Source organism: Colletotrichum scovillei, assembly GCF_011075155.1.
Source record: "Colletotrichum scovillei strain TJNH1 chromosome Unknown Contig00002, whole genome shotgun sequence".
Classification (NCBI taxonomy): domain Eukaryota; kingdom Fungi; phylum Ascomycota; class Sordariomycetes; order Glomerellales; family Glomerellaceae; genus Colletotrichum; species Colletotrichum scovillei.
Window position 1 is genome coordinate 2,554,147 of NW_023336260.1, and position 27,021 is coordinate 2,581,167.

Genomic DNA, 27,021 nt, shown 5'->3' on the forward strand with positions numbered 1-27,021 from the left:
TCCCGCCATACTCCTGCTACCCCTATCCTAACTTTGATCCCCAACGGGCCTTGAATGACGGCAATCACTTGCAACGCTTCTCCACGATGCTGACACCATTCTCCTCGTACTCCTTGCGCGAGATCCACATCTGGTGGAAGGTACCCAAGCTAGCCAGGATGCTGCCGCCGATCCAGGCGCCGAAGCGACGCTCGCTGGAGAGACCAGCCGCGTGGATTTTGATCTTGAGGCCGGGGTACATGGCCGTAAGCTCGTTGTTCAGACGATCGTTGAAGCCGTTGAGCAAGCTGGTGCTGCCAGTGACAACAATGTTGCCGAGGAGGTTGGGGCGCAGGTCGACGTCGACAGCGTTCAGGGCGGCGCGGATGAGCTCGGGGATCGTCTGCGACTTGTTCAGGCGGAACTCCTCGTTGGTGGTCGGGAACGCCGCGGTCTCGTCCCACATGCCCTCGGAGACCTTGTACCGCTGCTCGCGCCACATCTGATTCGCGCCGTTGGGGAACTCAAACACGCGGCCGGGTTGCGTCTTAGCGAACTCCTCGTTTTGCGGCACGGCGTACTTGCCGGGTCCGCGCCAGGTCTCGACCACTGACTCCTTGAATTCCGTAAGGAGACGGTCGTCCTCATAGGCGCGGAACGAGTCGGTGATGGAGAAGTCGAACTTGCGTTCCTTGAACTGAGCAGGAGCGCCTGCATCGACGGGGGTCTTACTCTCGACCATGTATGTAGGAACGGGCTCGATCTTGGGCTCTGAGGTCTCCCACAGGCTACGAATCTGGGACGACAGCCACAGGCCACCAACGGGAGACTTCTGGATGGATCGCTTCAGGACCATGCCGTCGTGGATAGCTGTAACCGAAGTGTTGGAGCCGCCGACGTCAATGACCAGGGCGCTCGCCTTGCCAGCGGCAAAAGCAGCCAGGACGGGCGTTCTGCTGAGCCAAAACGCAGGGCAGCCCCAGTTCTCCATGATAATCTCAATGGCCTTTTCTCTAGACTTTGCAGAGTTCCACGGCGCCTCGGTCATCAGGAGCGGATTCTCTTGCAGGGCCTTCTCTTGCGACTCCACGTCCTCCATGGCCACGTCGACGTCGCCGTTGGCCTCGCCTCCCTCGACTTCCTCCTTGGGGTCATCATTCAGGCCGTTCTTGGACGGGTGAGTTGGGCGTCCGGGCTGGAGGCGTGTGATGAGCATGTGCTCCCAAAGCTTATTGGCGACATCCCAGTCCTCGACAACACTGTCGCGCGTCATGTAGTTGCGGACCTCAAGGTCGGCCCGGGGGATCAGGCACTCGTCGCCGAAGACGGTCGTCGGGGTATCGGAGGAGCCAACACGGCCGTAGAAGGACGGGAAGACGGACTTGGGGACATCTTCGCCAGCGAATCCGGCGCGGGTACTGCAGTAGCCTGGGTCGAGAACCAGGGCGGAGACCTCATCTGTTCGCGATGGTCAGGTTGGGTCACGCGTAGAGTACAGCTGGCGGTGGGCACTTACCTCCTCCGTAGATGTCGGTCGGCTGGACGGCCGAGGACAGCGGTTGTTGGGACATTATTGCAATTCGACGTATGAAGCGACAATCCACCGAAGTAATTGAGATGGTTCGAGGGTGGTGGGGTGGGTTGTTGCGATGCTTCGGTCGATTGAAAGTCGCGTCTGGTCAAAATTTGGCGCGGTGGTTGGAGGAAGGTGCAAGGCTGAGAGATTCCAGCCACACCCCACTGTGTCATAGCGCGACACACTGTACGAGCTCTCGGTGAGAGCTTCTGACCGAGCAGGGATGCCTACCATTTAATTACAGAATCGTCACATCCCGCTGTACAGCACTTGAGCATGGGGTCTAAAGAGCGGAGCCTCAACAGAAAGACCATGCCATTCACTTTGGCGTTTTGAAATACGATTGGGCTACGAATCTTGCGGGTATCTCATTTTCGTTTTGATTGTAATACAATTAGTTATGAATTCAAAGCTTCATGTCACAATATATTCGTCCTCTGACTCAAAATCTCGTCCCTCTCCGTAGAGAACTTCACACGCGCCGGCCAACGGTATGTCCATAACAGCATCCGTCCCCTCGTTCCATATATTCTTCCAGTCGTATCCTCCCCCCGGCAACCTATGATCTCTCTTATTTCTAGACCTCTTCTTCGGGTCATCCCTCAGCCGCCCCTTGCTGTCAATGACCCCAATCTTAGAGGCATCATCCACCACCGTCTCAATGGAGCTCAGCGGCAGCGTCAGAATCTCCGTATTGTACGCCGCGAGGGCGATGTAAATATAGACCCCCAGCATCGTGAGGAAGGCCGGGATCGCGAGCGACCACCAGCGGTTCGGATAGTAGTAGATGCCCAGCGCGTGGAGGAAAGGCGAGGGCAGGTAGGACCAGAGCAGGTAGACAAGAAAGGTCAGCGTCGAGAAGAGGTACAGCACGAAGCCGTAGTATTCGTAGGTCGGCACCTGCGGCGACGCGCGCGGCACGGGCTCAAAGTCGTCGTCCGAGGCATCGGGGGTTGTCGGCCGCGATGGGCGGAGGAGCGACGTCAGTGACGGCGAAGGGGGTAGAGGGGTTGGCGGGCGACCGTAGAAGGGGGGCGCAAAGTAGTTTAGGTTGTGATGCAGGGGTCGCGGGGCCGGTAGCTCTTCGTCGTCGTCGCTGGACTCGGAGGCGAAGGATTGGTTGTCGAAGAGGAGCTCTTCTTCTTCGTCTGAGGATAGAGACATCTTGGGCGAGAAGCCCGATCAGCCTGGCCTCTGCTATCAGTGTTGCGACAGTGGAGTTGTGGTGTTGCAAGAGGCAGAATTGCCGTTTCCCCAGGTTGGCTCCAGTGGAAACCTAGAATTGGCCCTGTCCGTCCTGCCCCTGTCTACCTACCTTAGGGAGGTACCTGGCATGCACGGAGTAGTGGGGCCGCTTCGTCCTCAAGGTCGGCGCCGATTAGGTAACTTTCTGAACTTCTTGTCTTCCCGTTCACCAGACCCTTGGTGTCATCTCCTGTAAATCCATCAGGTCACGAAACTCGTGTTAGTCTAAAAGGAAGTCCTATTCTATAAGCAAACAGTTGGAGCAATCTTTGCCAACATATTTTGCAGGTTCTCGTAGGAATCGATATGCCCTTAGAAATCAAGAATGTGACCTTAGCAATGAGCAGCCCAGATCACTTACATAGTGTTGAACTTCAATGCGCCTTGATTCAATAATCTAGCCTCTTTGAATCAAGAATTGACCGATCAACTATTTCCCTTGTCTTTGCCTCTTTGATTTATACCGATTCTGACCAGCCTCTGTCTCGTTCCCCTCGCTCTAGACACATCAAGGAGCAAACTATTCCGCCCGTGCTACGGATACACCCATCCGCATCATCTTCTCCCAAACGCCTGTCGGAACCAACCTATTCGCAAAGTCAGAAGCAAAATTCCGGCAAACACCAACGTTGGACTGGACATAAAACCAACAAACTCACCTCTCAGATTCTCGTCTCTCCTATTCTCCCCTCTCCTCGTCGCCGCCGGCTCAATCCAAACCCGATTCCTCAACCCGTTCCGTACCCTCACGGCCTGCGCCCACGTCAACCCAAACCGGACGCTATTGTGCATACTGCACGCCACGATCCCGCACGTCCGGCACCGAAAGTACACGGCGTACGCCCTAGACCGGCAAAACGTGCACGCCGGCGGCTGGACGCGGTTGTTCATGTCCTCCACCTCCCACGACGTCGGCAGGTGATGGCTGCACAGGGGGTCCTCGGCGTGGATCGTGAATACGGGCCAGGCCCGCGGTGCTCCCGCCCTCTCGCCCGGACGCGCGAGGGGAGGTGGTCGGCGTCTGTTGGCGCGGGGTTCGGGGCGCCACTCTCGCGTTTCTGGCTGGATTATGGGGGTTAGTCCTTGTCAGTGGAGGGCTCAACACTATGGGAAGCAATGTGTCGATTTCAACGTACCTCGGTGTTTCTACCATCTGGGTAATACATGATGATGCTGAACCGTCCCCGGCCCTGTCGAATACGAGCTTCCCGGTCCATGTCGTATGCGTTGCGATGATCTATGAACGGTATTTCTCCCACGGGTTGGAAAGCTTGCACTTGCGGCTGGGGAATTCCTATAAACGACAAGTTAGTCCCCCCAAATCTTATTGATAGCCACAGGCGTTAAAGCGGCAATCGGAAAGAAATCGATACGGCCGGCCTCGATCGAGATCTGTACTGGCGCAGGAGGATATGGCACAACCACAGGCTGAATCTCTTAGTGGAAATTGTGCCCCCTTTTATGGTAATGGTGCGTTTCTATATTATGACTGGGCGTGAAAGAGGAGTCACTTACCTGCAGGAAAAGCTTCCCACAAACCATCGGGATTTGCTTGTGGAAAGGGCTGAGCTTGCGGTTGAGCTTGCGGTTGAACTTCCGGTTGAACCTGAGGCGGTTGAGGCAGCGGCGGAGGAGGAGGCGGGAAAGGAGGATGCTGAAGTACCGGCGTGGGAACAACAAGTCGACCATCTTCCCCAAGCTGGCCCTGCCGATACGTCGTCCTCCGATCCCTCATATTAACACGACCCGCTCTGCAGTTTTGCACACAGCCTCTCCTCCACATCCCGCCGCACGAGAAGCAGAACTCTTCGCCGCATACGCACCTACGAATCCTCCTGGTCAGCCAATTTCTTGTTCCAGTCTGCTGTTCAGGATATGAATAAGGGGAAAGGGGGGGCTCAAAAGCTCACGTCATGTGCGTACACCCGCCCGCACGCTCGATAATCCTCCGACAACTGGGACAAGGCGAAAGATGAAGCTCGTCCATGACATCCATCAACGCCGCATCCTCGGCCTCGGTACCACACAGCTGTCCCGGGTGGAGCGGTCTCCGACACTGGCGACACGTCCCCTGCCCACATGCAAGACAAGTAGAACCAACACCAGCCGGTATGAACGCAGCACACTCCGGCCTGGCACAATACACCCTCTCCTCGCCCGGCGTCTCCTCCTCAACCCGGACCTGTCTATACAGCCTCACCAGCCGCGGCAGTCCCGCGCCGGCCTGCTCGACGTTTTCCGGTGCCAGAGGCTGACAGCACCGCGGCGGCCAGCCTCCCGGACGCAAGCCCGCGCGGAGACAGCGCCGGAGACAGCGGGAGCACATGCGGCAGCCGCAGGGGAGGCGGCAGAGGGGTCGTCGTGCTGTGAAGCAGACGACGCATTCGCTTCTGTCGTTGTTGTCGTTGTTGTTGTCGTCTTCGGCATCTGAGGTTTCTGCACTGTTGTTTCGAGTATCAACAAGGAGGCGGTTGCGTTCTTCCCAGCCGATGTAACCTCCCGTATCCTCATTGACAACATTACCGGCGTTATTGTTGGCATCATTATCGTTGGCCCCATTTTCATCTTCGTTAACAATGGCGTCGTCGCCTTCTATTCCCATGACACTCTGTCTCATGGCAATAGCGAGCTGCTGGTCAGGGGTAGCTATTTCGAGCGCCCTGACGGCAGCACGCTCGACCTCGCGTTCCGTCGCAAAGCGCAACTTGTCGATGTTGAGGAAACCATGTTCAATGATGATGTTTGTAATATCTTCGTCGAGGCGTTGAAAGAGGTCCATCTTTGTAGGTTTGGTCTATATCCTCTCCCTTCCATGCTTTCAAGCGGAATGACTTTGATAATTGATGTTGAATGCCTCTCTCGCTCCACGGAATATCAGTACGTCTCGCTCTCCTCGGAGTCGCAGGCTGTCAGCGATAAAAACATACCCAAGGGGGAAAAAAAACGTACTTGGAGTTTCCTTCATTCAGCGTCACGAGGTGGACTGACGAACCAGTGAATGTGTTGTCCCTCGTTATGCATTTCAGTCACTTCCAATAAGCACCGTCATGGTCTTCTGCCATCTGAAGACCAAGACCCGTATTCACTTTGCGCACAAGACACATGGGTAGGGCCCAAGGATACAGAGTATGGCAGCCTTGAACTATGCTTCTTGGAACAATCTACACGGAGGTCGATGCTGGAATACGTGCTGCAGTTGGCTCTTCTTCCTAGACCAAGGCCTGCATGTTCGACTCAAGCTCAGCAGAGCTGAGCAGTGTAGTGCAAACATTTACAGAATTAACTGTCCGGAAGTCGACTTTCGCCCATGGATCTGTGAGAAACGGCCAAGTCAAGTAGGTCAGTAACGAGATTTTGATGACTCGGGAAGTTCAACCGAAACAAATATAGCGGGACAGAAATTCTCGTTTTCAACTTTGGGCCCAAAGCTACCTTCTCAGGCACGTGTACCGTGGTTTCGAAGAATCATACCCAGTCACAGGTCACAGGTGTCATGGAAAACAGCAGAGTGTCATTGAACAGTGACGGACTGACTTGACTCAAATTGATAGATGACAAAAGAGCTGCCTTGCCCCTGCCTATCTTCTAGACCGGATGAAACCGGCCTTGTTCCCACCGCTCCGACATACTAAGGTGTTATGCCCAAAGAGGTGGGGTTGATATATCATCGACTCCCTTACGCCATGAAAGCTGACTCCCTCGTCATACCATAATGGGATATTCTCGTCGACATTGACCGTGATATCTTTACTTGCTTTGTCCAAACGACCGCTGCGCTGCAATATAGTGGCAAGACCTGTTTCTGCCAGAATGAACCCCCAGAACCAACCGCCCATCGGTGGCTATGGCCAATGAACCCCCCCATAAACTCCAAACATTGTAAACTCCGACGCTGCTATCCGGGATATGATTTGAAATGACAAAGAAAGAAAAAGAGTGGTAATAGTAACATCAGATATAAAGTAGAAGATGGGTATAAATGATCAATAACTGAAGTCCACATTACCCATCTGGGATAACATCTTTGCTTCCGCTTCCGTCGAGCTCGCAGTCGCGCCGGTGTTTGTTGATGTTGCTGAATTTGAGTTTGTTTGTGAGGTTTGCGTCGTTTGTGAAGTGGAATTTGTCTGTGTTTGTTGCAGTTCGTGTTCCGGTGGGGGTTGACCACTAGGCGACCATCCTTCGTCTAGAATCTGTTGGAAGCTCCAGCTGGGTTCGAACCTGGTGCTGTTCCAAGCGTAGTCGACACGTTCGTACATCTCATCAATCTGCTCAAGACTGATCTTGCTTGTCTCGAAGACCATGCACCACACAAATAGAACCGCCAAAATGCAAAAGGCACCCCAGAGGAAGAAGATCTTGGGACCAATGTCTGCATAGCCGGGTCCCTGACCAACCATAAATGGAGTGCCGTATGCGATGCCGAAGTTCAACAGCCAGTTGGAAGCGGTCGAAATAGAGGCAGCCTTTGCACGGATCTTCAAGGGGTAAATCTCAGACGTAATAACCCAGCACACGGGGCCCCACGATGCTGCGAAGAAGAATATGTTGATGGCGCAGAAGACGATCAAGATAGTTTGCGCAGCCTGCTGTAGGTTCTCTCCGGCAGCTGTAGAGAAGGAGGCGATGAGGAGTTGACAGACTGCCATGCCGATGGCACCGACCATGAGCAGCTTGCGACGGCCCCACGATTCGATGACAAGGAGTCCCGGGACTGTTCCAACGACATTGATGATGTTGATAATGAGAGCCTTCACGTAAGGGTTCTCAACCCGGGCGCCATCGAAGAAGGACGTGCTGTAGTACATGATGAAGTTGATACCCGTAAGTTGTTGCAGCATTTGAAGGCAACATCCAGTGAGAGTTCTTCGACCAAGATGGGGGGACCCATAAAAGATTTCCTTGTAGGAGTCTGGGCCGAGTGTGAGTTCATACTCGTGGTTTGCCACGATTTCCTGGAGCTCGTCGAGTAGTGCGGGATGGGTAATATCGAGGCGACGGAGGCGACTGAGTGATAGACCCGCGGCTTCTGGCTTGCCCTTCTTGACAAGAAAGCGTGGTGTTTCGGGAAGGACGAGGAGACCGAGAGTTAAGACGACGGCCCACACAAGTTGAAGGCCGAGCGGGATGCGGTAGGCGGCGCCCGAGTCCAGCCTTTCGGTCAAGATGTTCACAAAGGACGCAGACAATAAGCCAATCGTGATGGATAATTGGTAGGCGCAGACGAGTGTACCACGAACCCACTTCGGAGCCATTTCTGACTGATAGACTGGGACGAGGACTGAGATAGATCCGACGCCGACACCAGCAAAAAACCTGTGCGTTTGGTCAGCGACGCGTTGCGCGATGAGCCGGCACAACCAATCCTTTAAGCATACCTTCCGACCAAGAGCATTGGGATGTCGTGCGCGCAGACTTGGAAAATACCGCCAAAGCTGAATACGCCGGCGGACAAGATGAGCGAAATGCGACGGCCCCAACTATCGCCGATGGGTGCGGCGAGGAGAGCACCGAGGACTGTTCCGGCACTTAGAATTGCGACGATGATGGAGGATTCGGCGGGCGAAATAGCAGGCTTCAAGTTTTCGGTATAACCGGTGGAAAAGTCTCGTCGGAAGGCCGTCATGGAGAGGATACCGTTAATCGTTCTACAATCCGTCACGAATCAGCGTCCTGGTCTCGGAAGAATCCCCCCACGAAGACACGAATATGAGCACCAGCGCCATCGCGTTCTTTTCCTCGTCTCGTTCGTTTGTCGTTGACGGTGGTGCTCGATCGTATTGCCGCATTGTGCATAGGTGTCTGCGTGTGCTTACCCAGTGTCGTAGCCAAAGAGCAATCCGCCCGAGGCGACGAACAGACCGACCATGATGGCCGGGGCCGACGAGCCGGCGACATTGTCGGGCTTCTGCCAGCCCATGGCTATCGCCATGGTGAAGGGGGGTTTCGGCTCGAGCAATCCAGAATGGAAGCGTTGTACTATGAGAGGGCGAAACTCTCGAGGGTCGTCGAGAATCGAGGTGGAAATGGGCCGGCGACCATTTGAGTGAAGTGACGGGCGACGGGGACGGGGACGGCGGGCGAGTGAAGAGTGGTGAATCGACGAAGTGTGGGTAACGATGGATGGATAGGATGGAATGGGACAGGACAGGCAGATGGGGTGTGGAGAAGAAAGCAGGGAGACAGGCGAAGGTAAGAAGCACGAAAGGTCGGGCAGTCGGGTCCCGGGTACTCTACGACTAAGGTAGTCAGTCCAGTGACTCCAGTCCAGGTCGGAAGAAGGAGCCACCAAAAAAGCCACCACCGCCCACCTACTGCGTACATACGCCCACCACAGTGGCACAGTGGGAGTCTGAGAGTCTGGGAGTTCTGGGACTGAGAGAACGGGGGCGGCGAGGCACCTCAGAGAATGGGGGCCTGGGGCACAGAGAACACTGTGAACAGCGCGAGTCTGGGGTGTGTGGAACCCAAGACGGAAGATGAACCAGTCAGAGAGATGGAGGGCAAGGGGAAATGTGGAGATGGAGGGTGGGCAAGAAAAGCAACAAGACTTTCCTTTCCCTCTTCCAGTTCTCGCCTTACCTCAGCACGCTCAGATCAGCTTTCTCTCTCTCGAGTCTCACCCCCGCCATCTGCACACAGCACACAGCATCAGCTCGGAAGAAGCAAAGCAGAAAAGGCACCAGCAGCACCACAGTACGTTGTGAAAAAGTGACAGGGACCATACGAGACGCAACAATATACCTACTCAATTCAAAGTTGCGAGGTATGGGCAGAAAAAAAAGGCACAATTAAGCTGTCCCGGAGACAGACTCAGAATCAAACACTGTAAAGCCTCGACGCAACCAACAAGATTGACTTCTGCCACGTCCACCTTCACCCACCCATCGTCCTCTGCTAAAGGGACGAGGGTGGAAGGACGAAGGACCCGTGGCACCGTGGATCAGCACAGTTTTTTGAGGGGCTTTCCCCCCCTCGTCTCCCACAGTATGGGCGACTAGCGATTCTTGGGAACGGGTGACTGTGCCTGTCTTGTCCCCCGTGTCCCCCTCGTCTGGCTCCTCTCTCTTTTTTGGGAACCTCGATTCTTGAGTCTTCTGCTGGGTCTTGTGCTTGGGTTTTGCTGCTTTTGCGAAGGCCCCAGCCCAGTGGCTGCGGCTCTAATTGGTCCCTTTGAGCAAGAGTGGTGCATCCGGCCGTGCTCACCTCGCCAGTCACATACCCCTTTCCCAAGACTATTCCATATCTGGCGATGGCGTCTTTTACTCTTGTCCCCCCTTGGCGCCAGAAAATGAAAGGCGGGATGGAAATATGGAATTGGACGGGGCATTGTATCCGTAAAGTACCGCGTAGTGGACGTGCCTGGACCGTACGAATAAGTATCCGTACCTCGATGAGGTTTGCCAGCTCCCAGCTTGCTGTTCATCTTATTCTGTGATACATAGGGATTTGAACAGACGCTGTTTTTTCAAGTTGTCGGGTCTTCACAGTCGAGCCTCGTGAGCTTGCTTGGAGCAAAGCTGATGTACAGACGAGGTACCCAGGTGGCTGAGTGGCTGAGGGAACTGAAGTGTTACACATGCGACTGCACTGATGCATTTCTCTCGCCAAAACGTAGTCAATCAACCACGTAACTTGCTGGATTATTCCATGGTTTGGCGCTAGGCTTCCCCTTATTTGCGGGGGACGCTGAAGTCTGGAGGAACTTGGATCATGAGGAACTGAAGTCAATCCTGGGGCGGAAGGATGAACTTCTTTCTCGGCATGGCCGCTTGCGTACACGCATTCATACACAAACATCTGGAAACCTGTTAGAAAAGCAAAGCCAAGCCAACAACCTTCGTCAGTATGTCCAATGGCATCTCTTGTCGGATGTCTGACCATTTCCCCCTGGCTTCCCTGGAAATCGGGTTGTCGGGGTCTGGAGAAACTCAACTTCCAGAAAGTTCAGGGACGACAGACAGGACGACACACAGACGTTGAAGCATCTCTAGGGCTGCGTGTACACTACAGTTTGACCATGCAGCAGCCGGTGTTAGTGGAAGGTTAGTTGTCTTGGTCTGATGTGACTGTAGTTTCCATGGGTGTCCCGAGCGAGGGGAACACCGCAAAAACTATGTCTTGAGAGCTGGCCTGCCTACCCTAATGATACCTTACAGACATGTCAGACATGTATAAATGCGGTGCTGGTGAGGTGCAGCACTCAGGCGCCTGCTTCCATCCCTTGACTACCCTCAAGGTACTTTCCCTTCCTCGTCCTCGGGATCGGGGGTCTTGGTTCATGTCTCTCAATGGCAAACAAAGGCGACTCTGCATTAGCGGCCACGACACTAGCCCAGCCAGGCAAACACTCTGCAGGCGACGGGCTGACGGACTTTGACTGGACCTGTCGGCGTCTCGCACGCACTGTGCTATCCGTCTATCGTCTTTCGCGAGTGATTTGCGGAGTACGGATACTGACAGCGACAAGAGTATCCTCCATTGGTAATTTGGTAGTATTCTCTAATTAGCATCGTGGCTTCCTGCTTGAGCTTCGCGCCGGTGCTGTGCTGTATCGTGCAGGCCGCACATGCATTCAGCCTACATTGCCTTGACTCAGCATCTCCTGCATCTTGGACGCTGTCTTGGTGCTTGGCTGGAGGGTTGTTGTTCTACTGCAACAAGTCCCCTACGCTGCTGGGTTTGGGCACTCGTACGTCGTACCATCTTTCCACTCGGGTTGTGGACAACGGTGAGATATGACTGACTGACCACTTGACAGCAGCCCGGCAGCCCATCACTCCCATGGCAGGTCGAATCTTGATAAGCAGTCATTAGCAGCGGCCTGCCCTGGCTTCTCAGCTATGTGACGGTGCCACGAGTGCCTGCTGCTTGCTACCTCACCACCTTACCTTGTACCCCGTGCAAGCTGTGGGAAAGGGTCCCCATTCGATGCCGCGCAGCCGTTCGTGACCCGTCTTAACCCCCAGCTGAGTCTGACAAGGCGGATGATGTTCAGGGACGATGCTTGAGTATCCGTCGTACCCTCAAGTGTTGTATCGCCATGATCAGGAGGCGCTGCTACAGATGACGACAACGATGGTACAAATTCTCCAGAAAGCAATACAGAAAGTCTGTATCCGCTGCTGGCGGCGGCGGTCGCTTATTCCATGATTCCGAGCCTTGTCCTCGACAGGTATCGCGTGCCTACGATTCAAGAGATGCGTGGCGTGTGAGTGTGTGTGTGCGTGTGTGTGTGCGTGTGTGTGTGTGTGGAATGCAGAGGCCGTTGGTGTCGGCACACAGTGTTAGCTTAATCTGGGGTTCATCTCACCATTGAGAAGCCAACTTATCTTCCAGGCAAACACACTGTGAAGCTTGACCGCTTTCCCATCAGACCACCAGCCCAAGACAGCGGGATTACTGGTAATGACACAGTGTGATCTCTCCATAAGCCATCCGACAAAAGCCGGGCAGGGGTGGCGGACAAGGAACAAAAGATCACCTCAGTTCGCGCAGACAAATTGCGGGGAAACTCCGCCAGCCCTGACAGAATTGGGGACGTACCTATCCGTACTCCGTACCTTATCGCAAATTCTCAGCTGCCCGTCTTTTAGCTCGTAGTTCATACCGGCCAGCGGACTTCTTTCTTGCCAGGTACTTCGGAATACCTTAGGTAAGGTAGGTATCCGTAGGACCGTAGGCAATGGAAGTTCTGGTATGGACGCCAATGGCAATGGGCGGCAATGGCGCTAGTCAACTTCTACTTACACTACGAAGCCATGCCTACAGGACGTTTACCACGATTCCTCGTCATACATTCTTGAGTTCAACTTACAGTAAACCAAGACCAGCCAAGCGACCCCCGAATAGCTAGTCAGCTTCGCTTGCCAACTTCTGAATTCCTCGCAAGCTTGCTCCAACAATCAACCTTACCTTACTGAGGTGCAACCCCAGACTTGAATGTTCGCTGCTTCCAGCCGCGGCCCCGGCTCCAGTCTTTAGACTCTGTCCACTCAGAGAAGACCCGCCCTCCCCAGACGCCGACGCCGACGACCACGACCACGACCACGACGCCCTCGCAACCTCACCTCACCCCATGACCATGCCGGCGTGCGGCACAGCTCTTTCCGCACCTCCACCACTTTTTTCGACCTCGACGCTCACCCGTCGATTTGTCCTAGTTTTTCTTGTGTTTTCCAAGTCGTGCTGCTTGTGTGCCTCTCGCCTCGAGGTCGGTTATGCACTTCACCGGCAACTGTATTCACGTTGTGTTTTCACCCAAGCTCTAGCGACAGTTTTCAAGACTAGTAAGTAGTAGGCGTTTTGTGAGAGGAGGGCTAGGTTGGCCTCGCAGCTTGCGACAGACAAACACCCCCAACCGTCAGCTTCCACTGAGCTACGAGAACGGAGCTCCGTGGGCATCTATCACACGTCCCGTGTTTATACGGAAACCCGAGGCGGCACAGCTCTTCCTTCAGCCCATATTTTCTCTAGGGCTGATAAGGCAGCTCGCTAGCTTCAGCTTCCGATGGCGGGAAGGTCTATCCAAAGCAGCAATCAAAGTCAACGGAAATGAAACAGCCAGGCGAGACTTCCGAGACACGAGGGATGCTGTCTCATCTGCACCGGCAAGCCACGAGCACCACATTCCAAGTAATCTGACATGCAGATACATTGCGAATCAGCTCTGGGCCAGCCTACATGCACGAAGGTAAAGGCCCGCACAGTCTCGTGGAACCAACACACTTCCGCCCTACGAGATATTGCTCGAGCAGCGCACTGACAGGCTCCTCGAGAGAGAGAGAGAGAGAGAGAGAGAGAGAGAGAGAGAGAGAGAGAGAGAGAGAAGAGAAGAGTGGGAAACAGTCCGAACTCGACCTTCTAGAACGTTTGCCCGGGCATTGACATATGTAGTCAAACTTGGGCAACAAAGAGGACGTCGAAGGGCCTGGTAATCCTGGCTGGTGTTTGTATTTGGACTCATACTGGCCTCTTACTGTTAGTTGACAGCCCTGGTATGATAAGTCTCATAGTAGGCCGTTCCCTAATGTATGGGCAAAGCCACTTATACATCGCCAGACGCCACGGCGTTGGTCTGGAATCTTTTGGTGATTTGCAGTTAAGCAAACCCTGCCGACGTCTGGGTTTTGCTTTGATAACCTACTCGTCCAGTTGATGCTACAATCTTGGACGAGCTCTTGTGGTATACAACTCGAGCGCCTGGTCCAAGTGAGTATGTGGCCCCCGGAGCCTAGGTCCGAAGAAAAAAGCAACTATCACGCCTCAACAATCCTCGGCCTTTCACAGTTCTCCTGCAATCCGTCCCATGCTGTCGTGAGCTAGAACGGAATCACATCAGTCCTCTCCACCAGCCTGTATTTTGTGCCTTTGACACTTACCCTAATCCCTTCAAGAAGTCATATTACATGGAAAGCCAAAGCCAAAGCCTCAACGCTTCATAGGAGGCGTTATCAAGAAATTTGGTATGGGGTTCGCCTCAAGTTCCACGGGCATGGCAACATATTGTGGCTGACCTGGGTAAATCGGTGTTCAGCACGTCTGCTTGTGACACAGTGACTCCCTCTTAATCTGAACATGTATCGTCTAAGCCTCACAAGATTGCAAATACTCGGCTTACTGTCAGCGACATTATCATCCCACGAGTTCACAGAGACCGGGATGGCCCCCCACGACGCAACATATAACATGCGCCTATAGTTTCGCGTGAGGAAAAAGGACCTCACTGCAGGCTTCTCGACTGCTCTGCTACAAGGCCAGTGGGCATGATATCAGTGGATAACGATAGAGCATATAAGTCAATAGGAATATTTACTCGAGCGGGATACCGTCCGTCATGAATAATACTCGAGAGCCTCCGCGAAGATACAGTATCGTCCAATACGAGAGCAAAGCACAAGCGCTCCATGGAAAGTGCCCACTCGTAGTTGAATTTGGACAATCCTGCCACGCCCTGTATACATCAGTGGAGAACCTGGCGGGTATACGTCGTAAATATGTGTGATTTGACAGTTGATTCCCACCAACGCGCGCTGAGGTGTGGCTTCGATGATGATCTGATCCTCCTGGTTCGCCTGCAACGATCGACGGCAGTGCGGTACCCACAAGTCGAGCACCCCCGTTCGGCGAGGAAAAGCTTCACACAATACCAACAGCAGCAGTCACAGGCGAACGACGAGCTCTTTGTTCTTCTTTTATATCTTCATGACAATGGGTCTTACATCAAGCCAATTTTTTTCTACGACTATCAACATCCACGTAGCACAACGCATCGCGTCGTCATGAAGTAAGAAATGTTTCCGTGGTAGTGTCATCGAGGTCGCCCTGAACCTGGTCCAAATTACCTCATTCATGATACATCCCCCCTCCCCAGAGAATTCTGCATATGGGCTTTCTTAGCTCTCTAATGCCCTTGATAATGGCCCAGCCGACGGTATGTGTCGCCAAATCATGATAGAAGGATTTCGTAGACAAACTCATGATTCAACTCGGGCGCTCTTGCAACGTATCATCAAAATTCCTCAATACGTCTCTGGTCTCTAAGTGTGTCCACTCTGCCATACCTTTGGGGCCTTCTTGAAGGCGTCCAAAAATGAGAGCCTCACAACGGGTTTGACCTAAGCAGCGTATGGGGAGTTCGGATGATGTTAATGTGGTAAGAAGACACAAGTTGGAGCACATCTAGCTTCAGCAGACCTCCATGCTCCACATAAAGGCCTTCGATAGAAGCCTGTCAGTATATAGTCTCCATTCTCTCTCCATGGAAAACTGGAAGTTGATGATAAACTCTAAACATGGGTGAATCTCAACCTTCCTTAAGGAAAAGGTCGGAGATTGGGAGTGGAGGCAATGGTTATGAAACTGCATCGAAAGTCCAGACTCCCCTTCCGACCAACGCATACATCAAATCGTACAAATGTCTTTGATCCATGTAGACCCGAGACGCGATACAATCCTTTCACAATGGGGGGAATCTTGCGAAGCTGGATGCTGTCGATCAAGAATCTTCGCAGACTCCGCGTCACCCAATTCATCTACCCGTCCTACGCGAAGCATACCCGCACTTCCCCACGCGCATCCCGGTGGAATCGAGAAGAGGATGATGACTTCGTGCTACGTGATAGGCAAGTTCAGCGTAGCGATGGCTTCATCAACATAGGGGTTTGCTTCCTGTTGGTGATATCTGTCCTACGCCAAAGCCCCCCCAAGGCATCTTCAAAACGCCAACTGCTGTAGACCCAGCAAGCGAAACCGAGGAAGCGATAGCTCGAAGACGAATCATACGCTCTGAAGGTGAGAATTTAACATCAACATTCACTTCGGCAACCTATGACCCTGGAAGAAATTCAAAGATTCATACGTTAATACGACCCAGAAAAGCTGGAACCTCACGATAGTAAGGAACTGGCAATTGTCAGCATGAGTAGGCGCTTCGCTATCCTTTCCTTCTGTATCTTCAGCGTGTTGGCGATGGAGCAAGTCACGAAAGCCAGCGGGCAAAAAGACGGTAGCGAATAACCTCATGAATTGCAACGAGTCTCGAGGAAACAGGACCTATTCCCTGGACAATCCCAAACGCCGGCGCTGAATATGCTTTAATCGTCCTCCCCAACTAATCCTTGCAACAACCATCTGACACACCGTCTCCAACAGCTACTTCTTTTTATCCGTATTCATACAAACGCTTCAATGTCCAATGCCGCCAGCGACCCAGTTGTTCCATTCTGGGTTGCCAGGTGGAGGGAAAAGGCCCTGATCTTGCTGTTGCGCCGCGGCAGGTTGACCCTGCTGCCCCTGCTGTTGAAGTCTCTGCGCCTCCTCCTCCCTTCGATGCTGCTGCTGCCTCTGCTGCCTGTAGTAGAGAAGAAGCACCAGTGACAGAGCGAGGAAGACAATGATGAGGCTCTCGGCGATGCCGTCGTCCTCCAGTGGCACGCCGTCTGGGCCCGTGCCGCCGATGGTATCATCAAAGATGTCTTCATAGTACGGGTCGTCATAGAACAGTTGATCGTCTTGAAGGAAGTTGGCAATCCACTCGCTGAGTGACCAGTCCTTCTTTGGTTCTAGTGTGTGTGGTTAGCCGATGTGTATCTAAGTGATTGCGCCGTGTTGACTTACTAGGATCGTCTTGGATTGAGTGAATCGGGCCGTGAGTGAACGTGTTCCATGCGCTTCGGAGGCGGAGCTTCAGTAAACTCAAGGTGACAGGAAGATAAGCCTCCTCATTAACCTCGAGTGCTTGGTCGTAGTATCTCTTGGCCAAGTGGAAGTCTTGGGTCAGGCCAATGCCATTTTCGTGCATCCAACCAAGGTTCCAAAGGGCCTGGGCACTCTGCGAGTAGTCCGAGGCACCCGTGTAACACTGAACGGCCTTGTTGACGTCCGGCTCGGAACCAATTCCGTGGAAGTAGTAGTCGCCCATCTTGACCTGAGAGTCCACGTTCGACTGCCTGGATGACCTCGTCCAGTACATGAGGGCGAGTCTAGGGTTGTTGAGTAGGTTGGGGCGGGTGTGTTGCTGAAGACCGAACCACTCGGGAAGCGGCAACCAGTCGGGTATTTGGAGTCGTGACTGGACAGGATCAAGAATGAAAGCGACGTTGTTCTGCGCGCGCTCATATCCTTGCTCTGCTGCCATGACGTATTCCAAGAAAGCGAGCTCCTCGTCGCCGTAGTAGTAAGCTTGGTTCGCCTCGGCCCACGAGGAAACAAGCGGCTCGGCCTTTTCGGCAACGTTTTTGTAGTAGCCCAAAGCCATCGCGCACGTCTTGTCGCGGCCCACGCCGTTGTATACCATCTCAGCAAGGTAGTAGTGAGCCTCGATCTGGCCGTATCTGGCGGCAAGCTCGAAGTAGTTGTTTGCAATGCGGACGTCCTCTGCTCCGCCCTGGTCCAGGTAGAGCACGCCCAATTCGATCTGGGATGGAGCGTAGTCCTGTTCCGCTGCCGCTTTAAAAAGGTCGGTGGCCATGGCAACATTCTTTGGCGTGCCGTACCCGTAAAGCATCATGAGACCGAGTCCATGCTGGGATTGAGCATCCCCGTGAGAGATGCCGCGCTCAAACCATCTCTTTGCTTGATCAAAGCTCTGGTCGACGCCATCACCACGCAAGTACATGCGGCCAATGAAGCCAGCGGCCTTACTCGCCGTCTTCTCGATACCCTGCTTATGGTTTTCGATGATACGGCCGTCCTTACGCCAGTACCGTTTCGCCACAGTGAAGAAGTACTTGCGAGCAAGGTCCAGATCCCGGTCGAGACCCCTCTGCCCCTCGTAGTAGATCCTTCCAAGGTTGTAAGATGCCTTGGCGTCGCCCTTTTGCGACATGAGATCGAGGTACTCAATCACATCATCAATGGCGGCATTGGCGTCGGAGTTGGGGCTCACTTTGATGGCGTTCATACCGGCACTCGAAGCGCTAGCACCCTCGCCGTAGACACCGCCAAGCTCATCAGCGATACGATACGACTCAACCACCCAAGCCATGCCGCCAGGTGGGCCCGAACGATACCAGTCCATTGCCTTGTCCGCAACTCTCTTGTAGTACTTGCTCGCAGCTTCGCAATTCTTCGGCGTCGCAATACCGCTGTGATGGCGGTAGCCAATGGCCATTTCCGCGCGTGTGTCGCCCTGCATCGCTGCAAAAGTGTAGTAGAGGAGCGCCTTTGCCTGATCGGGAACAACAACATGGCCAATGCCAGTTGCATAGTAAAGGCCAATCATGTACTGTGCCGTGCGATTTCCGTGGACCGTTGCGAGGGTGTGGTAATGATCGAAAGCGACCTTGAGGTCTCTCGGGTAGGTGTAGTTGCCATAGAAGTTCATCTCCGCGAGAAGGTACAGCGCGTCCGTGTTGTTTTGCAAAGCAGACTGTTCCAACAGCTTCACAGCCTCCAACAGCGGACCTGTGACCTTGGTCTCTTGCGTCTGGTGGCTACCAGGAACAGGTGCAGCCTTCAGGCTGGGCACGACTTTGAGGGCATATCGGAGCACGGTGTAGACGACAGTATAGCGGCGTTCACGTCTCGGGTAGGTTCGGGGTGGTAGCTTGATCAGTTGTTCGATTGCGAGTTCGACCAAGTCCGCTCCTATGGGAAATCAGCTCTGTCAACCGTCATTCCCCCCACCATCGCAAATAGTGTACATACCGGGCTGCCTCGGAGGTGGGGTGTGGTGTTCCGGCAAAACATCCGTTTGTACTTTCGCATGCTTTCCTTCGCCGCTGTCGTGATTCTTTTCGTAATCGTTCAAGACCTTTTGCTCGTCGACACAGAATACAGTGGCTGCCTGCAACAGCACTTGATGATATGTCAGCTTCCGTTCAGCCGTTTGGATGCAGTGACTTTTAACTTACGGCCTAGCCAGAGCAAAGAACGCCTCATCTCGAACGGTAATTATGTGCCAAATTCGAGCGCAAAGTTCCGCGACATGTTATATCTCACGGATATGCGGTGTCGGGAGAGGGTTGGTTGGTATTCCTAGCAGTTGCGCAGCTCGATGCTTTCAGAACAGCTGTCCTGGCTTTAGGTCCACGTAGATGGAATTGGGAGCTCCAAATGAACAGGGATAGTCCACTGAACGGGACTTGATTGGTCGCTAGCTTAGCCGGACGCCAGGTACGCAATACCGCTGCAACGGGGCGCTAGCTCTGAAAGCTACATACTTGTATAAAGCGGGGGTTTGCATAAAAACGCTTCTTGATTGACCGGCCCTCCAATGCGCTCACTGGTGGTTCTTGCTCAAGTTTCTACGAATTTCATAATCTGCAAAATTTCGATCTCAGCCGGGTAGAAGTGAGAATACGGGCAGGAAGCTTCAAATTTGACAAGGCCATAGAAGAGAGGACAAGTCTTGAGCTGTCTAAGCTGTGTGCCATCGACGCTCAGTAAGTAGTTGCAAATCTCAGTTTTTGGTCAAGGGTCCATGCTCATATAAGCCATGCACCACAGGTCAACGTGCCGTGAAAATGTACAACCTCTCTTGCGTTGACGGCCATAGATTTGGCGATGTTTATGTTCTCGACATTCAGCGCCTCAATGCTGGTCTGTCCGCCATCTCATCAGATCAGAAACTCAGCCTCTTTGATCCCGCACGAGTGGGACAGGGTCCGATCAAGTCATACCAGACCAATCATGGCAACTTGACATGCCTTAGGACTTTTGACTGGCAAAACTCTGTCGTCTGCACGGCGGGAGAAAATGGGGAAGTCTCAGTCTGGGATATGAGGGAAGCATCAAAGCCGCAGGTCGCCCATTTTGCTGGTATGTTTTCTCACTCTGGGGAGTGAAATATCTGCCGAATTCCACTAACATGACATTCAGCTACACAGTCACCTATTTTGTCTATGGCATGCGACCCTAGAAGCAACACGATAGCACTAGGCACGGAGTTCCAAAACCACACCGCATCCGTGCTACTCTGGTGAGTCTTCCTTGGATCACAACTACTCACCCCAGCCCCAGAATATGGGACCTCTAACACGTTCTGTAGGGACATCAGAGCCGGCCCGAAGCAGAGGCTCCAGTACGATGAAGTCCACAGTGACGACGTCACAGAACTCCGCTTCCACCCTTCAGAATCTCACATACTCCTCTCGGGATCGACCGATGGACTCGTCAACGTCTACGACACACGGATTTCGGACGAAGATGAGGTCGTCGTCCAGACATTGAACCAGGGCTCTGTCCACCACACCTCCTTCCTCAGCAATACCGAGGTCTATGTGCTGACCCACGACGAGAAGCTGGCCGTGTACAGCGTCGCGGAGGACTGCGGCTCTGGCGCAGCTCTGGTCGACTTTGGCGACGCAAGAGAGACACTAGGCTGCCAGTACATTGCCAACATGACGACAAAGGTTGACGGAAGCGGTGCTATCGTCGGTGCTGGCTCACAAGAGTAAGTTTTGTTCATGAACGGTCCCTAATGTTTACCAGTGTAACTAATAAGTGAATCAGCCGCCAAGTCTTTGAGTTGGTACACCTGTCCCGTACCGCCGAAGGCAGCTGGGGCTTCGACAGGGCGAACAGTGTTGGTCTGCCGGGGGGGCACGGCGAAGAGATTGTTCGCTCGTTCTGCTTCTTCGATGACGAACAGGTCGTCTTCACTGCTGGAGAAGACGGTAACATCAAGGCTTGGAGGCCCACATAGGTCAGAGAATCGAAGAAAGCAAAAGTAAAAAAATAAGAACTTGAGAACGAAAGTGAATTGTTTTACGGCTATGCTGCTCATTGCGTTTGGGTATCATGGTTTCCCCCCTTTTCGTGTTGCCAAAGAACGTCATCCCCCGAGTTAGCCGTACTTGTCGTGCTTTCCCTTGACCTTCAACATCAATAACTGCTCGTGATAATCGCCCTCCCTTCTCGCCCTCTTCAACTTCCTGACTTCGTCGTCCTCGAGTCTGCGTCCCACCGCTTGTTCGAGCTCCTTGCGACTAATCTTTTCCTTTGCCTTTTCTTCCTTATTCGCTTTGAGCCGCGGCTTGAATCTCGCCTGCATCCTGATACGCCATGTCGTGTTGAATGTGATGGACTCTTCGTCGCCTCTGACGTCCGAGGTGGTAACATTGGGTTTCGGCGGCTTGACGGAGAGGAAGGTATCGCGTAATGTCTGGACTTGGAATGTACCAGGGGTATCTGCCGTTGCGATGATATTGAAAGATTCTAATGGTGAGACAGCCGCCGATGTCGCTGACAGTACGCCGTTCTTGTCACATCCCAGATATCTACGGCTCGTTAGCACATGGCTCCCACCAACAACATTCTGCAGGTTGTTCTTACTGTCCGTGATGGCCCTTGAATCTGAATTGCTCCGTCCCTGTGATCCTATTCGCAACCCACACCTGCCGCACGTCGTGCGGCTCAGCCGTAGACGGGTTGCCATCGACGATATTCTCGATCCCCAGCGTAAATATCTTGCCTACGGCATCGCACGCCAAGGCAGTAGGGGGCTCCGTCGGCAAGACGAACATGACGGGTCCGACAACATCCGTCACGGCATCGGCAGACACCCAGCTATCGTCGTCGCCGTCCGCGTTCGCCGTCGATGCGGAAGCTCCGCCGGTGCGGGCGACCTCCCCGCCCTGCGCGTCGCGGTCCTGGGCCTCGGCTTCCGCGCGCTTTCTCTTCTTGGGCTTCTTGTCGCCCTTGAAGGACAGGGGCTTGACCATCGCGTTGTATCGCTCGTATTTCGTGTCCCCTCTCCGCTCGCAGGACTCGATGAGGAAGGTGAGAGTTGCGTTATCTTTGATGCGGTTTTCGGCGATAACCGGTAGGCTTTCTTTTTTGGCCAATCTTGGGTGCGTGCTTGACCTTTCGAAGTCTGAGAATGGTGATGAGTAGAGTTGCAGGGACGTTTGGACGTTGTGATTACATAAGGGGCTATCTGTGCCCCTCCCCCACCTTTTAGGTACCGACCCGGCAGGTGGTATCGCGGAAGCTTGTCGATGAGCCTACGATCTGGCTGGATTCCTTCTTGTTTCATTCGTTGCTACCTTTTTAAACTTCTACAACCCAGATAAACACCATGGTTCAGATCGCACAACCGGTGGTTGTGTCTCTCAACGACCTTAAGGAGGGTGAGTACCGTGGAGCAGGATCGTAGGATGGAACGGATAACAGCTTACATGTGAAATTCACATCATAGGCAACATCCCCTTCGAGACTCTGAAAGAGGCCTTTGGGCCCGAATCTCTAGGTATTCTGGTGGTCAAGGATGTGCCGCCAGAGTTCACTCATTTGAGGCACCAGACCTTATCTTACGCATCTTACTTGGGCAATCTCCCTGAGGAAGAGCTGGGTACGATGCAAATTGCTACCCTTCTGCCCACCACTGCTTACACATGAGCAGTCAAGCTTGAGAATGAAAAGGCCAAATACCTGACGGGCTGGTCCCTGGGTAAAGAAACACTCAAGAATGGCCAAGTTGACACATTCAAGGGTTCATACTATGCCAACTGCGCATTCTACGTTGATGCAACTCTCGACTGTGCTAAGCCGACGGCCGAGTTTAACCAGAACAACTTTCCCGAGTACCTCTCGCCTAATATCTGGCCTTCACAAGACGTTCTTCCGGGGTTCAAGCCAAGTGTGAAGAGTCTTTGCCGAGTCATCATTGATGCGGCCGTTTTGGTAGCCCGAGCATGCGATAGATTTGCCGAGTCTGAGATCCCAGGATATACCAAAGGGTACCTTGAACACGTTGTCAGTACATCCAACACGACCAAAGCGCGCCTCCTGCACTACTATCCGCAGACGAAAGAGGCCCTTTCCAAGATTGGTGCAGCCGACGATGACTGGTGAGCCGTTGGATTGTAACCGCCTTCAGAAACCCACTAACAAATACTAGGTGCTCAAGACATAAAGATCACGGGTTAGTGGGCCCCTGCTAGCAGTAAAGCTGATGGGACTAACACTATCGGTAGATGCCTGACTGGCCTGACGTCTGCCATGTTCATCGACGAGAAGGAGACTTCTACCGCGGTACCTGAAGCCACGAACAATACCATAGCAAGCCTACCCCCTTTGTCGGAGCTGGCCGCGTCTCCCGATTCGTCGGCAGGGTTGTATATCGAATCGCGGAGCGGAGAGACGGTACAGGTCAAGATACCGCGGGACTGCATCGCTTTTCAGACCGGCGAAGCTCTAGAGCGCATCACGGGCGGCAAGTTCAAGGCAGTACCGCACTTCGTAAGGGGAGTCAGGGCATCTGTGAGCGACGGACGCGTCGCGCGTAACACGTTGGCCGTCTTCACTCAGCCAAACCTTGGTGAGGAGGTGGACAATGAGCAACACATAACGTTTGGCGAGTTTGCGCGGGGCATCGTGGCCAAGAATACTGTAACATAGGATTGTCTTCGTTACGCTGATGAGAGTACGAACGAAGCCTGTCAAAGGTCACAATCGGCTTGTTGATTGCTCCGGTGTATGTGACTAGTAGTCAAGTGAAGCCGACCCCGATGTTGAATTTGTCAAGATTGTTCGGGGCCACACGGTGGGGCACCCGACAGCAGGGGCCCGGCCGGTAGTCCCGGAGCTCGGTACTTGGTGTCAAAGGGGCCAGTCTATACTCCGAAAGGCAGCTCGGAGCCGTAGCTGAATATTCCAAATCATAGACTTAGAGGACTAGCCAAGCCGAGGCCCAAGAGGCGCAGAAAGATAGCGCATGAAGTCTCTAGAATTGCGTGATGCTAATGGTGAGTTTCGAGGTTGCTCAGTCAGCAAAGCTTTCGTGCGCTTGCATCATGATTGCAAAACCTCACCTATTGGCAGCTAATCCGTGGACAAGGAGCTTTATCAACACCTGGAAGCTACCCCGCCCCCGCCGCCTGCTCCAATGGGGGCCTTTCGTCACCACTTCTGCCAGGTAAGGTATCCGTATTGCTGCTGCTGGGCCACCTGTATCGCATATCCTCCAGACAAAGCTCCATGAAGCTCCCCTCGAACGTGTTATTAAACCTGACTCGACGCCCAATCTTTGCGCCGTCTCTATTCCCACTCATCTCATCCTCAAGTCCGACGATATCGCTCACCAGCAGAAACACTGCCCGCCTCCAACGCAGCCTAAGCACCACCCTCACATCCCGTTTCCGCTACACATCATCAACAATGGCCGTACCACCCAAATTCGCAGCTCACAAGCTGACCTTCGGAGCGGAACCCAAGCCCTCGGCCGACGGCGTCCCCGCGCAGCCGCACACCATCGAGCTCTACCTCGACTACGTCTGCCCCTACTCCGCCAAGCAATTCAACACCTTTTACAACGCCGTCGTGCCCGCCATCCGCGCGAACCCGGCCTGGGCCGCCAACCTCGAGGTCATCTTCCGCCAGCAGGTCCAGCCCTGGCACCCCTCGAGCACCCTGGTTCACGAGTCCGCCGTGGCCGTCGTCAAGACCGCCCCCTCCAAGTTCTGGGCCTACAGCGACGCCCTCTTCAAGGCGCAAAAGGACTACTTTGACGCCAACGTCGTCAACGAGCCGCGCAACGAGACGTACAAGCGCCTCGCCAAGCTCGCGGGCTCCGTGGGCGTCGACGAGAAGGCGGTGCTGGACCTGCTCGTCGTCTCGGACAAGCCCGACGCCGAGGGCGCGCTCAACGTAGGCAACGGCGTGACCAACGACTTCAAGGTGCTCATCAAGCTCGCGCGGTTGACGGGCGTGCACGTCAGCCCCACGGTGCTGTTTGACGGGTACCCGAACAACGAGATCAGCTCCGGCTGGACGCTTGACCAGTGGAAGGAGTGGCTTCAGAAGAACATTGTCTGACTTGAAGGGCGGCGGGGTCCGGCGCGGGACCACCGGCTTTGAGACGATGACATGCTGTTTGGTGCTCTACTAGCTAGTAGGGAATCTGGCAGGGTTTCCAGGTTGGATTCTCATAGTAGCGGTCTTCAGTCACGTCAATCATTTAACCTAGCATAAGCAGCTTGAGTCCGAGAGTCAATCAAATAAGAAGAAACAATAATTCATGTCAGTTGCAGCTCGTGACGATTAATTGTTATCCTCATGAATTTCGGAAATGTTGAAATGTCGTACACCATCCGGGCGCTGGATAATACCGATTCAGTCAAGTCGCGTCGCGTGGGGAAAAATTAATTAGTACCGGGGAAGGTAGATGCGTGCAGTGACCTCATCCGACCTCAGCATTCTCATCTCACCATCAACCTCTCACTCTCCCTAATCCACCCATCTCACTCACTCTCTCACTCACCTTCCCTTCCCTTCGGACAACTTCACAATGTCCCTTCTACGGCTCGCCTTCATACGGCAACCCCCACAAACGATACGAATCCTCCCCACGATACGCCAATGCGCTCTCCGCCCTACCCTCCGGAAATCTCTTCTTGAGAACCAGCAATGTAGCCTGAGACGGCCCTTTGCCTCCGCACCACCGCCGCCGACCACCGGCCCCCGGGCCGTCACCACACCACCGAAGCCGCACTCAGCCGGCGCCGGAGGCTCTGCCGGTCCCCGGGCCGGGAACCCACGTGAGTAGTAGACCCATCCATACTTCATCTCACTGTCTCTGCACACAAAGCCAACGGTGACATACTAGAACTGCCTGAGCGACTACTCATCTACCACGCCGGCACCGGTCGGACGGCCTTTCTGGCCTTTTGGAAAATCACCACCGTCTTCTCATGCGTCTTCTTCTGCTTCGTAGCTGCCCCCAGCTACGTCCGCGCCGAAGACAAGACGCTCACAGAGGCAGCGGGATGTAAGCTCTTCACTCCCTATCTCACCCACACCTTCACTGCAATCCCATCCCATCATCCCCTATCCTCCTCCTCATCCCCTCTCCCTTTGCTCCACAAACTCACAGCGCCTGATATATCTGTACTATTCCCATACATCATAAGCTATCGCACACATACTAACACCCAAACCAGTGGCCGCCTGCGGCATCATCCCCTTCCTCTTCGTAGCCTACACCTCGGCCCCCTTCGTAACCTACATCTACCTCCGCCTGCCCCCTTACGCGCGCCAATCCCGCGCCCTCCTAGAACGCTACGTCCGCACCCTCCCGCCCACGGCCCAGCTCGAGATCGGCACAATGGGCCTCGCCACCCGTCCCCGGCTCACGGCCGTCACGGCCGCCGAGCTCCGCCCCGTGGCCGCGGACAGCGGGCCCCTGGCCACGCGCCTCGGCATCATCACGCACACCAAGGACGTCTCGGCGCTGATGGCGAAGCGGAGGTGGTACCACTACCGCCCCGTCGGTCAGTTTGGTATCAATAGCGTTGAGGCGGGCGGGAAGACGAGCAGCAGCGGTGGCAGTGGCGGCGGCAAGGGCGCTAGTCATGGCGTCAATGATGGGTGGGTGTGGAATATTGTGCGCGAGTCGCTGGGTAAGCGCAAGTGAGGAGGGCGAAAAGGGTTGGCCGGTTTGCCAAGCGCGTCCCACCATGTATTCGAGACTCTCGAGTCAAGGAGAAAGAAGTGCCGGTCAGGGAGACGGTAGCATTGTACGATTCAAGCAAGACCAAGAGAGGGCGGAAGTTTACGTACGCGCGTTCCGCTAGTCGTGTACGCGCTCGCTGCGTTGTCACATTATCTATGTAAAAAAGGGGTGTATTCATGAGGGTGAGGGCGTGGATGATCGGAAGCCCACGCGGGAATTCCGGCATCCATCGCGAGCGCGCACGCGGCAAAGCATCACGTTCGATATGGATGCCGAGAGACAAACGACATAGATGTGTATACTATCAAACAACAAAAAAAGTGGC

General features: G+C 54.1%; 11 protein-coding genes across 11 annotated transcripts; 4 read left to right on the plus strand and 7 right to left on the minus strand.

The window, feature by feature from the left end:
- Positions 1–64: 64 nt before the first annotated feature.
- Positions 65–1,665, minus strand: HER10_EVM0000660 (actin-like protein 4; the record flags this gene model as incomplete). Its single annotated transcript, XM_035470432.1, has 2 exons — positions 1,496–1,665; positions 65–1,437 (listed from the first exon to the last, which is right to left on the minus strand). The coding sequence occupies exons 1-2, from the start codon at positions 1,548–1,550 to the stop codon at positions 65–67; spliced, it is 1,428 nt and encodes a 475-aa protein (XP_035336829.1). The 5' UTR covers positions 1,551–1,665.
- Positions 1,666–1,969: 304 nt separating this feature from the next.
- On the minus strand, positions 1,970–2,788 carry HER10_EVM0005458 (uncharacterized protein; the record flags this gene model as incomplete). The annotated part of the gene is made up of 1 exon (XM_035475074.1): positions 1,970–2,788. Exon 1 carries the CDS (start codon positions 2,717–2,719, stop codon positions 1,970–1,972), a length of 750 nt encoding a protein of 249 aa, XP_035337208.1. The 5' UTR covers positions 2,720–2,788.
- A 540-nt stretch (positions 2,789–3,328) lies between these two features.
- Positions 3,329–3,966, minus strand: HER10_EVM0008494 (uncharacterized protein; the record flags this gene model as incomplete). The annotated part of the gene is made up of 3 exons (XM_035478012.1): positions 3,329–3,387; positions 3,460–3,862; positions 3,937–3,966. The coding sequence occupies 3 exons, from the start codon at positions 3,964–3,966 to the stop codon at positions 3,356–3,358; spliced, it is 465 nt and encodes a 154-aa protein (XP_035337450.1). The 3' UTR covers positions 3,329–3,355.
- Positions 3,967–4,706: 740 nt separating this feature from the next.
- HER10_EVM0006093 (IBR domain-containing protein) lies at positions 4,707–5,579 on the minus strand (the record flags this gene model as incomplete). The annotated part of the gene is made up of 1 exon (XM_035475688.1): positions 4,707–5,579. One exon carries the CDS (start codon positions 5,577–5,579, stop codon positions 4,707–4,709), a length of 873 nt encoding a protein of 290 aa, XP_035337261.1.
- Positions 5,580–6,296: 717 nt separating this feature from the next.
- On the minus strand, positions 6,297–8,979 carry HER10_EVM0002203 (glucose transporter rco-3). The gene is made up of 3 exons (XM_035471925.1): positions 8,617–8,979; positions 8,179–8,448; positions 6,297–8,116 (listed from the first exon to the last, which is right to left on the minus strand). The coding sequence occupies exons 1-3, from the start codon at positions 8,730–8,732 to the stop codon at positions 6,784–6,786; spliced, it is 1,719 nt and encodes a 572-aa protein (XP_035336956.1). The 5' UTR covers positions 8,733–8,979; the 3' UTR covers positions 6,297–6,783.
- A 7,399-nt stretch (positions 8,980–16,378) lies between these two features.
- On the minus strand, positions 16,379–19,332 carry HER10_EVM0006250 (uncharacterized protein). Its single transcript, XM_035475841.1, has 4 exons — positions 19,156–19,332; positions 18,950–19,099; positions 16,919–18,889; positions 16,379–16,863 (listed from the first exon to the last, which is right to left on the minus strand). The coding sequence occupies exons 1-4, from the start codon at positions 19,181–19,183 to the stop codon at positions 16,487–16,489; spliced, it is 2,526 nt and encodes an 841-aa protein (XP_035337273.1). The 5' UTR covers positions 19,184–19,332; the 3' UTR covers positions 16,379–16,486.
- Positions 19,333–19,767: 435 nt separating this feature from the next.
- HER10_EVM0000511 (WD domain-containing protein) lies at positions 19,768–20,948 on the plus strand (the record flags this gene model as incomplete). The annotated part of the gene is made up of 4 exons (XM_035470290.1): positions 19,768–20,062; positions 20,123–20,222; positions 20,292–20,696; positions 20,756–20,948. 4 exons carry the CDS (start codon positions 19,768–19,770, stop codon positions 20,946–20,948), a joined length of 993 nt encoding a protein of 330 aa, XP_035336816.1.
- A 79-nt stretch (positions 20,949–21,027) lies between these two features.
- Positions 21,028–22,113, minus strand: HER10_EVM0001268 (uncharacterized protein). The gene is made up of 2 exons (XM_035471023.1): positions 21,578–22,113; positions 21,028–21,522 (listed from the first exon to the last, which is right to left on the minus strand). Exons 1-2 carry the CDS (start codon positions 21,964–21,966, stop codon positions 21,090–21,092), a joined length of 822 nt encoding a protein of 273 aa, XP_035336880.1. The 5' UTR covers positions 21,967–22,113; the 3' UTR covers positions 21,028–21,089.
- A 177-nt stretch (positions 22,114–22,290) lies between these two features.
- Positions 22,291–23,951, plus strand: HER10_EVM0009745 (uncharacterized protein). The gene is made up of 5 exons (XM_035479221.1): positions 22,291–22,374; positions 22,443–22,595; positions 22,647–23,094; positions 23,145–23,168; positions 23,221–23,951. The coding sequence occupies exons 1-5, from the start codon at positions 22,323–22,325 to the stop codon at positions 23,642–23,644; spliced, it is 1,101 nt and encodes a 366-aa protein (XP_035337565.1). The 5' UTR covers positions 22,291–22,322; the 3' UTR covers positions 23,645–23,951.
- A 152-nt stretch (positions 23,952–24,103) lies between these two features.
- HER10_EVM0012463 (uncharacterized protein) lies at positions 24,104–25,254 on the plus strand. Its single transcript, XM_035481858.1, has one exon. The coding sequence runs from the start codon at positions 24,224–24,226 to the stop codon at positions 25,058–25,060; it is 837 nt and encodes a 278-aa protein (XP_035337795.1). The 5' UTR covers positions 24,104–24,223; the 3' UTR covers positions 25,061–25,254.
- Positions 25,255–25,455: 201 nt separating this feature from the next.
- Positions 25,456–27,021, plus strand: HER10_EVM0001887 (uncharacterized protein). Its single transcript, XM_035471621.1, has 3 exons — positions 25,456–25,782; positions 25,851–26,012; positions 26,185–27,021. Exons 1-3 carry the CDS (start codon positions 25,533–25,535, stop codon positions 26,655–26,657), a joined length of 885 nt encoding a protein of 294 aa, XP_035336930.1. The 5' UTR covers positions 25,456–25,532; the 3' UTR covers positions 26,658–27,021.